At 47.0% G+C, this 10,409-nt stretch overlaps 1 protein-coding gene across 3 annotated transcripts in view; it reads right to left on the reverse strand.

Moving 5' to 3' along the window:
* Positions 1-10,409, reverse strand: part of COL4A2 (collagen type IV alpha 2 chain) — a 169,972-nt gene that overhangs the window by 61,162 nt on the left and 98,401 nt on the right. For all 3 annotated transcript variants that reach the window (XM_077854964.1, XM_077854963.1, XM_077854962.1), the window contains exons 5-10: positions 6,635-6,769; positions 6,504-6,548; positions 3,376-3,492; positions 1,880-1,951; positions 1,489-1,524; positions 1,319-1,381 (exon numbers count right to left, since the gene is read on the reverse strand). In XM_077854964.1, the coding sequence (XP_077711090.1) occupies positions 1,319-1,381; positions 1,489-1,524; positions 1,880-1,951; positions 3,376-3,492; positions 6,504-6,548; positions 6,635-6,769 (468 nt within the window). The remainder of the gene's footprint in view (positions 1-1,318; positions 1,382-1,488; positions 1,525-1,879; positions 1,952-3,375; positions 3,493-6,503; positions 6,549-6,634; positions 6,770-10,409) is intronic.

Consider the following 10,409-nt stretch of genomic DNA (forward strand, 5'->3'; position numbering starts at 1 on the left):
GTGGAGGGCTGGGTCAGGCCTGGCTCTCCGAACCTGCCCGCTGGCCACATACAGCTCTTCTGGGCTTGCTTTTCTAAGCTCAGGCTTCTGACTTCACCCATGTCCTACTCCTGTTTGCTCGGATCCCCTGCAAGGTCCCAGGTCATGTCACTGCAGAGACTTCCTCTGCAGGGTTCCCCCCCCCCCCAGGACACTGTGTAGCACTTGTTGCTAGTGGGTCAGCAAATGTGCATGAACACAATTAATGTACAGGCTCAAATGGCAGGGTTGAAAATCCATCTGCAAACATCACTGTCTTTCTGCAAAGCATTCAGTGTCAACACTAAGCTTAGGATGAGGTTTTGAACACACCTGAGAAGAACAGTTAGTGTTTAAGTACAAAGAAGTACGGGCAATTTTAAGGCCTGTAGAAGAATCTGTAGCTGTCTAATCAGCTCAGGACACGGCAGGTACAATCTGTTGTTCTAGACTTTCCTGAACTGTGTATTTAAAGATGAAGTCCCTCACTGCTGGTACGTGAGCTGTGAGCCAGTCGGCAGCTGTGCAGCAGGAGAGCAAAGTACCTGTGATCACATAAGCCTCATCTCACTGGTTTTCTGCAAGACGGTCTCTCTCAACCTGGAGCCAGATCTCTCCTATGTTGTTTGAGGCCCGTGTGTCTTACTGCTAAACTTTTGTGGAATGAGAGTCAGAGGCCCAGTGGGGGTGGTGGGGGCAGTGGCTTCTCCCTTCTGGTCCTTTCCTTCCCCACGGAAAGCCCTCCTTCACCCGGGCATCTGTCCTGTTGCAACTCACCATGTCATTCAGTTGCAAAGGTAGAGAACACGTGTAGATTGCCACTTGGGTGGGGCACTAGGGCCACTTGGTTAACTGATGTCTAATATCTCACTGGTGGTGATAGTCACACCCAGGTGCAGTACACCTGCCATGAGGCCATGCTCAGGCAGAGTCCACCACCCCCTTATCCACCTACTGAACTTTGATCTCCTTGGCCTAGGGATGACAGGCCCCTCACCAGCAGGCTGAGTGTGGGGCTGAGAGAGCTTCTGTATGACTGGAAGGGCACCCAGCCAGCACCAAGTCAAAATTTGACGTAGTCGGTGGTGATCTGGTGCCCACAAATTTCAAGTCCTCATTCTTCAATCTTAAAAGTAGCAAAATGTATGCAAAGGATGACCTATTTCATCTGGACACTTTCTAGAGTGACCACAAGCATCCTAGCTGTACTGTGAAGCTTCCACTTGCATCAGCACTGAAGAAGCTGGATCTTTAGATCCGCCTTGATAGCGGTCCAAGTACCCACACACCCGGTACTTACTGGTCTTCCTGGAGCTCCAACTGGACCCATCTGTCCTATAGGCCCAGGGCGGCCAGGAGGACCCTAAGGAGAGGCAACACAGTCAGCTATTAAGAAAGGCAGGCTGGTATTTGGAGTCCCGAGTCCTTAAAGTTCTGCTTGGGACATTCTCTAATAAAAACAGAGCTTACCTGGAAACCAACCAATCCAGGCTCTCCAGGTTCACCCTAGTTGAGAAGACATAATGTTAAGAGTTCTGGTTCTTAATCATCTTTAGATTTTGTTACATTTTATCACAACTTTGGAAACAAACATATACATTATATCAGCCCTCCCGGGGACTTGGTAATGTTACCTCCTCTCTGGGGCATTGTGAATACGGGAAAGGTGTGCACCCATAGTTGAATGTCACCCCAATGGGAAATCGATGATTTTTAACATCGTGGTGTTGGGTTGTTTCACCACCCCAGGCGTCCCCTCATTCTCACATCCTCACAACTCAACCATACTTGGAAAACATCATTATTATTCAGGTATTTACACTGATTGCTTAGTCTCAAGTCCCATATCTAGCAAACGTACCCTGTATTTGTCCCGGTCCACACTGGATAGCGCATATGGCTCGCCTTTCTGCCCTTTGGGTCCTTGGGGCCCCTAGGGTAGCATGCACGTGGCAGACAGAGAAAACACAGAAAGACCCGTTAATAGTCAGTGCAGCTGTAGCCATCGAGGTGATTAAATACTGACCTTATGGGCAATGTCTATTGTCCTTATGGCTCATTTAGGTTTCTCTGAATACCAGTCACAGAGGTGAGATTTTTGCTTTTATAGTTACCCAATATTTTCCTTCAAAATTAAAATGTTAATCACTTATGTGATCTTCAGAAACCCAAATGAATGCCCAGTAAATTAACCCTTTAGGATATCAACGTGTTATTTTTCTTCCTAATAATATTTTTGTCTAGTTTTGGCATTAGGGTGCTACAAATATTAACACACATGCATCGAAGCACCATTTTGGGGAGAGATATGGATCATTCTGTAAAACTGGAATCCTGACAAATATATGTGGTACGTGTACACATACATATGTACATAAGTGTCTTTTAATGCCTGTATATGACATCAGTATTTTAAGCTAATGGATATATTTGTTGATGATGAAAGTTTCATGACATTAGAGCAGACTAGGAAGTGATGGTCCTCACTGAGAAGTTGAAACACATGTAAATGACACAGCTGAGGGAGGAGGATCTGCAGGCGGGGGCGACAAATCCACTAGCTTCAGCAGGAAACACAGGGAGGAAGGTGTGACTGCTCTTCCCCAACCTTAAAAATGCTCTTCTAGATAAAAAGTTTTACCAAATAAGATGTTGGTATAACCCTGACGGGGCACTATTTTGCCGGTACGAGGGTAGCAATACAGTCCTGCAGACCACTTCAAGATTCTCCGCATGGACCTGAAAACGGAGTCTACAAAATAGGTGAAAACGAAAAAGTCTTTCATGAAAAAGAGCTCACTTCCACCTGTCAGAGCTGGAGAATGTTTCTCATGTCCCAGAGGACTTTAGAATCTAACAAAATGGTGCCTAACAGGGCATTCTGTCAAGCTTTAAGCCTTTTTAGTTTAGTTTTGCTATTCCCACTATTTGCTGTTACTTGAAATGCTGCACGGGGCAGACTGTGCTGACATTGGTAAAACTACACAATATCAACCAAATCAATTATTTCCTATCTCGTTTACAGAATGGCTAAGGAAAATGAAGTTCTTTGGACCCAGGGGAGGCATGCAGAGCTGCCTGCAGGGCCAGGTCAGCGGGGTGCCAGCTGAGGACAGGGGAGTGAAGGGGGGCAGCATGAGAGGCAGGCTGAGCACGCCCACTCACCCCCGACGTGGGGGCAACAGGGGACAACCCACCCTCCTCAGAAAGTCTCTCTGCGACCATGTCTCAAAGGGCCTTCTGGATGGGCCCTCGAAAGGCACACGACATCCCCCATGCCTTTGCTGACAAGTCCCAGCCAGCTAGCGCCTGGAGACAAGGACCCGTGGCCTGCCCTGTGCCTGTGCTGGTACTTACAGGAGGGCCGAGGAAGCCCGCAGGACCCTCGAGTCCCTGCCGGCCCACGTCTCCTCTGGTCCCGTTGCAGCCGTCGTAGCCAGGTGGTCCTCTGGGCCCACCTTGCCCAGGGTGTCCCTGAGAGGAGACAAGTAAGTAATAAGCCTTCCAGCATACGCACTGCAGTTCTCATGCGTGCTATGATACAACAGCTCTAAACCCTCTCACCCTGCACGAACCGAAGGGGAGAGATAACCCCCAACGAGCAGACGAATGAAAGATTTAGGTAAACAGAGGCACACGGGCACAGTCCTCAGCAGGAGAAAGGCTCTCAAGACAAAGGTCTGTTTCCCATGGGCTCTGGTAAAGCAGTAAATTGTCGGTCTACTGGGGGGTCTGTTCGCAGGGACAGGACACAGTAGGCTTAAAAATTCTAGAAATCATTCTAGAAGCAGCTAGGTCCTGCAAAGAGCAGACTAGGCAACAAGAATGCCTTTATCTTTGTGCCCAACTGAATTTTAGAAAGTGGGTTTGATGGACCCATATCCTACATGGTAAGAGATTCACGCACCCTCGACAGGATTTCATGTGACTGAGCCATATGTAGAAGAACGGACTTCCTCTCATTTGCTTTCATGGGGGGAACACTCCTTTTTAGATTTTAAACTCAAAGAGAAAGCAGGTCAGATGTTCTGAGATGTTGGGGTTGGGGGAGGGAGGGCATCGTGATCAAGTGTCTTTGGAATAAACAAACAGAGTCAGGCTGAGTCTGTGGGCATCCCACCTGCGTTCATCTGGTTCCTGAGACATCCAGGGGCTGGGTTTGTGTGCCATAAGACCACAGCTCATCGTGCTATTTCTTCCACAGCAGATGTGCAGATATAGGCTATCTTACTAGCTTCTTTAAAATTTTGATTTTGTTGACAACAGACCAAACATATGTTCCAGAGTGATTTTCTGAGGCCATGTCAGATGCCTTTCAGATTTACTTTGAAAAATCTGGGACATTTCAAAAGAAATGAACAAATCCTACACAGAGGGCCTGCACTCTGAATAATATTAAGAAAGATGAGAAAAGTAGCATTTTTCTTTTGTTGTATGTTTCTTTGCTTTAGATATCCAAAGGTACTGCTTTAACTGGCGCTGTCAGATAAGAAGAGATCCAACAGACTTCCAGTCGGCCCTCTGAGGGGACACGAGAAATCCTGACTACCCTGTAAATGATGAGGCACAAGCACTCCAGCCGGCAGTGTAGATAGCTGCCTGGTAGCAGCAAGTAAAGGCTTGCTTTTAAGGGGTCCTGGAAGCTGATCCTTCAAATTCGGCAGGAGAAAACATGCTCAGTAGGTGTTCTGCTCACAATCTGTGGGGTTCCGTGATGCTTTTCTTACATTGAGGTCTTCACTCCTCTCCTGAATTATTTGTCTGCTGCTGGTCTTTCTTGCTCTCTTAGAATTGATCTAAGTCATTTCAAGTTATATATCAACCTGATGTTAGTTTGAGATGGTTCTTCAAAGAAAAATTTTAATTATATGGAGCTGATGGCTCATTTTGGCTCAACACCTGATTAAATACAACTCTAAGATCTGACTGTATATCACGTTTTATGTACAATTTCTAAACGGCTAAAATTAGCCTGGTCCTTCAACTTTACATTCCTGAGCTGCTTCGAGGTGGCGGGTGGCACTTTAGCTCACTTTTGTGCAGTTCTAGAGCTCTGTGGGTAGCGAGCGAGGCTGTGTTGCATGGAGATTCTGCAGAAACCTGTTGGTTCCATGCTCACTAGGATCACTCCCTCATGTGATGATACTTCCTCTCTGACTTGCAAAATATTTGCTCCTCTTGTTAAATGGGTATCAAGTGGAAAAACAAATTAAAATATGACTCAGATTAGTTACAATATTTTTCCATGAGATCACTCCATTTAAACTCAGATTTCAGCTTCCAGAAGACAAAACCATTGGATGGCCCAAAGAGCTCAAAAGAGCAGTTTAAAAACGGGCGATTTAGTTTGAGGCAGTTGGTAGGAAAATATTTGCCTTGTTTACCCTTGGAAATCTAAGGGTTCTTCACCTCTGCCAATTTCTCGAGATCCTGACTGATGGGAAAGTGACTCCCTCGTCCACAGCTGTATGTTGTAACTGGTGCGTGTGAGCCCCCCCACCCCCCCATCCAGGTGATGCTCAGGGTCACCGCCACCCAGGCCTTAGGTCTCTGTGGGTGGCCTCCTCTCTTTAGCTGAGAGCTTCCTTCTCCTGGATGAGAGACGGGCTCTGGAGATCAATCATGGCCTCTTGGTGATGGGTCTCAGGAGCTCCCTCCCTCGCTCCCCTTAAAGGCAGGGGTCTTGCTCATGGAGCCCTGGGAATGTATCTGTGTGTATGTGTGTGTCTGTGTGCACACCCATGTGTGTGCTAACAGGCTGCTGACACAGGCATGGGTATGTGAAGGGCCCAGACATGTGCATTTGGGTGAGGTTCCTAAAGCAGATGTCCTCCTCAAACTTCAGCAACGGTCAACCACATGTGTGATAAACACATCTATCCCCATGGCCAGGATCTGCAGGAAGCAGACCCTGGGAAATCTGCTCACGGGTCCTTGTGAAGAGGGCTGTGAGTCAGGCGCTCTGTTTATTTTTGTATGCCACAAGAAGTAAAGTAAACTAGGTTAGAAAAACACATTTTATTGCATTTGGAGATTTTCTCATAGACAAACCCTGTCTTTTCTTCTTTGCATTTACATGTAGTTGACTTCAGAGAATTTGGGAAGTTGCACCAATGTTTGGCAGGGCTTGGTCACATCCATGTTCTCAGCTGCACTGCTCTATATTCAGGTTCCACCGAAATTTCCAGATCAGCTCTTATTGAGCATATCTGAGTAACACTTGAGCTTTTTATTACAAAACAATGTCCGGCTTTAGCAAAGTAGCCTGGATTCTGAAGCCAAGGCCAGAAGAACGTTTACAAAGGAAACAATCTGTCCAATATTTGACTGGACTCCAGGGGCAAAAGTATGCACAATATAGCCTTACCAGGCTCATGATATAAACAAAACAGGAGGTCTAGTTAGAGATGTTTCTGTAAGTCATAAGCCTATTGCTTTGCATGCATACACTGTTTTAAAAATCCTAACTGTATAAAAACACTTACGGGAATGCCGTCGGCACCTGGGAATCCAGAAACACCTCTCGCTCCCTGTAAAGAAGGCAAACAAACTTACCGGAGGCCAGGACACCCACTGCCCATTGCAAAAGTGGAGGGAGAACCAGCAGTCACCGTACCACGTCTCCTTTCGGTCCTGTGATCCCGGGTGACCCTCTTTCACCCTTGTCACCTTTGCGGCCCTGCAGTCCTGGGAATCCCTGCAGGCCCGGAGGCCCAGTGTATCCCTGGGGGCCCACTGGCCCTGGTTGGCCCTGCAGAAACAACAGAGTTCAATTACGATTGGTAACGACAGATGAGCATTTTTTCATCGCGCTGCTTTTGAAACCACACTTTTCATTCTCAAAGAGCTAGGTTCCCAGAACATTACATGTAAACTTCCATCTCCTGCCACAGTTGCAACAGTGATTTCTGGCTTAAAGAAGTCCTAGAGTTTTTTTTTTTTAAACAAAATTAAATGTGAGGAAAAGTCATCCCAAACTCAAGTGATGTTATTGTGAAATGCTAGTATTGGGATGGGTTGGGATGAAAAGATCCACTTTATTTGGCTTTTTTTTTAAGAAAAAAGTGTTTTCAGCTAAAAAGAAAATTTCACACAAGTTTCTAAGATTTTATCTCTATCTCAATATAATGCATGTAACAGATATAGAAATGTGGACTGCACCCCGGTATCAAATGATCCCCAGATGTTTAAGTGATCTCCCCTGTCTCCACACACACTACTTACATACACAGGAGAATTACAGGTTTCTGCAACCTATAAACATCTATGCCCGTAGCCATTGGACATGGACGGTTATTATTAAAAAGTAAAAAGACAAAATGCTGAACCGGTAAGGATGTTGACAAATCGAGGCCCTGAGCCCTGTGCGTGGGAACGTGAGATGGTGCAGCTGATGGGGGTGCATATGGCAGTTCCTCCAAGAATGAGACAGAGAACTGCCCGATGATCCAGTAATTTCATTCTGGGGGTCCTCCTACTCCAACAAGCTGAAAGCAGAGACATGAACTGGTGTCTGTACACCTGTGTTTGCTGCAGCGTCTTCCCCAACAGCCAAAGAGTGGAAGCACAGTGCTCGCTGGAGGATGATGGATAAACAAGACAGGGTCTGTCTGTGCCAGGGACTATTTTTCACCTGGCCGAGGGCCATAGGGGCCTCACCTCTGGGCTTTGTTACTGTTCTTACGTTGCCCTCTACTTTTGGATGTGGGGGAAGAGGTGAAGAATTTCTCTGGGGTGGAAGATACACAATGGAGATTAAGGTGCCATTGACGGATGGGATCTATCCCGAAGCGGGGGACCCCTGTACTCCAACAAAGGGGAGATTTGAGAGGTCCCCTCGGGGCTTCCTCTGGGCCAAGGCCAGTTCTGGAGTCACTGGCTTCTCCAGCTCTACCCTCTACGTGTTCCAGAGGGTCTAGTCAAGGCAGAAATCACCAAATACTGAGTCGGAGCACAAGCATTGTATGCAGTCTTTGAAGAACGTGGTAAAAGGGGACTGTGACCCCTCGCTCACCTCCTCTTCCTCCAAGACGGCTGTGTCGGAAGGTGGGCAGGCCGACCTTGGACACACGAATCCTCCACTCACCCCAGGCTAGTGCTCAGGGGCCTCAGCACGCAACATTTGCTGTGAGTTTGATTCTGACTTTTGTGGATTTCCCCCGGTTGTGCTCAGTTTTGTCTGTGGCTGGTAGAATGTCACTGTCTTGTGACAACGTGGCAAGCCCCTAAGCCTTCAACTGCTCCTAATCGTAGTGAGGCCTGCAGCTTGTCCGTGTTTACAGTGAGCAGCCTTTGGGGGATAAATGCTGTTCATTAGCACCATCATTTCTACTGTCTATAAGTGGCGTCTCCATCTGGGGGGTTACCACATGCAGCCGATGAGGAGGGTGCATCTGCTTTCAATCAAAGCGGAACGTGTGTATCTTTGCGATGGAAACCCACAGTCTCCTTGTGCCCTCCTGGAGCTTTTCCTTGATTCCCTTTGATGGGAAAAGTGATCACGACATCATGTACTCACTTTCCTGCCATTGTCAGTGGACTTCTTTTTAGTCTTTGTTTCTTGGATGGGAAGTCTGGCTTTGGGAATAAAACGAGTCTTTCCTTTTCTGGAGCAGGCTGTCACTGCGAAGTTCCCATAAAACCAGCCATTTTAAAGTGGTTCCCAGCACATTCACAATGTTCTCTATACACCAGCTCTCTCTGGTTCTGAAACATTTCCATCACCCCATACCCACTGAGCAGTCACTCCCTACCACCCTACCCTAGCCCCTGGTCCCCTAACCAGACTGGTATCTGCTCTGGGTGTTGATGGGATCTATCCATTCTGGGTATTTCAAGCATCTGGAGTCATATGTAGGTTATGTGATCTGTGGTGCCTGACTTCTTCCACTTCACACAACATTTTTGAGGTTCTCCTGTGTGGTAGCACCAAACAGTACTTGATTCACTTTCATGTCTGGACCACATTCAGTGGATGAATGGCCACAATTTGTCCATCCATCCATTAATGAACACTGGGGGTGTTTGCACCATAGCGTTGCTGTGAATAGTGCCACGGTGGATACGCACACACCTGTTGAATTGAGTACCTCTTCTCAACTCTCCTGGGTATAAACTTAGGAATGGAATTGCCATCTCTTTGGGCAATTCTGTTTAACTTTTTCAGGAGCTTCCATGTTGGTTTCCACGGTGGCCTCACCATGTGCCTTCCCAGCAGCAATGTGTGGGAGTTCCTGATTTCTCCACAACCTTGCTAGCACTTGTTATTTTCCATTTTTTAAAAATTACAGCCCTCGTAGTGGGTGTGAGGGTGGTGTCATTCTGAAGAGATTATCTTGAGCTTCTCACAGATGGAACATTTCACAAATTCCATCCAGCTTCCGCCCTGGGGAGGGCCAGGAAGAGTCTGGAGAGACTCTGAATTAGACCTTAGTCCCCAGGGACTAGACCCTCGCTCTTGCCCACGGGGTACGCCCTGTGCTGCTAGAGCTAGATGGGCATTGACGTCAAGGTCTAAGACCTGGCTGTGTTTCAGCAGTCAGCCCTGAGATTTCCCCGAGGATATCCTGCCCGCCAGGGCATCTAGTTTGATTGTAATGAGTGGCTGGAATGACCAGGTAATGAAAAGGATCTTCCTTTGTGCTAATGACCTTCAACTTCCATCCTTGGTGGAAAAGTCACAATAGGAAAACTTGTTTCCATATCTTCCCTTCCTTCTATTGGAAGTGATACTGAAAACAAAAATTACCCCAGACAGAGTTGGATTTTAGTTGGGATGACTTTGCACAAATCTCAAAAGCTCCTAAGATTCTTGCAATTTACTTGATAAACGTATTTCCACAAAGTATTTGTTAAAAGCCAGCAGACACTGAGGAGAGAGTATGTGATCCCCACCCACCAGACAATCTGATTCATATCCATGTGTTCCTTGCTGAGAAACAGGACAAAGATAAGCATCATTTAACTGTGCATCTTCTGGGATGAAGCACTGTTACAGGTTTTCAAAAACTGCTTATCTCATTTCATACCCCCTGCCGAATGCATGACTGACCATCACCCCCAAAGAGCCAACTGTCACGCAGTTAGGTCTGGGATAGGGTGATCCCAAAGCCTTCCACCTGCCATTACACTGCTGCTGCTCAGAGTGAGGTCTGGCAGCTGTGTCAGCAACACCTGGGAGCCCATGAGAAATGCAGAGTCTTAGGCCTGGCCCAGACCCACCCCTGCCGAGGTGTAGTGAACACCATCTCCAGGAGTTACTCTGTGCAGCAGAGTGTGAGGCTCACTGCCCCACACCACCCTCCTTCCCTTCCTGACGTTCCCATAGCAGGACTGGTATCTTTTTTTTTTTTTTTTTTTAAAGATTTTATTTGTTTATTCATGAGAGACAC

The sequence above is a fragment of the Canis aureus genome, chromosome 17 (assembly GCF_053574225.1).
Source record: "Canis aureus isolate CA01 chromosome 17, VMU_Caureus_v.1.0, whole genome shotgun sequence".
In the NCBI taxonomy this organism is placed as follows: domain Eukaryota; kingdom Metazoa; phylum Chordata; class Mammalia; order Carnivora; family Canidae; genus Canis; species Canis aureus.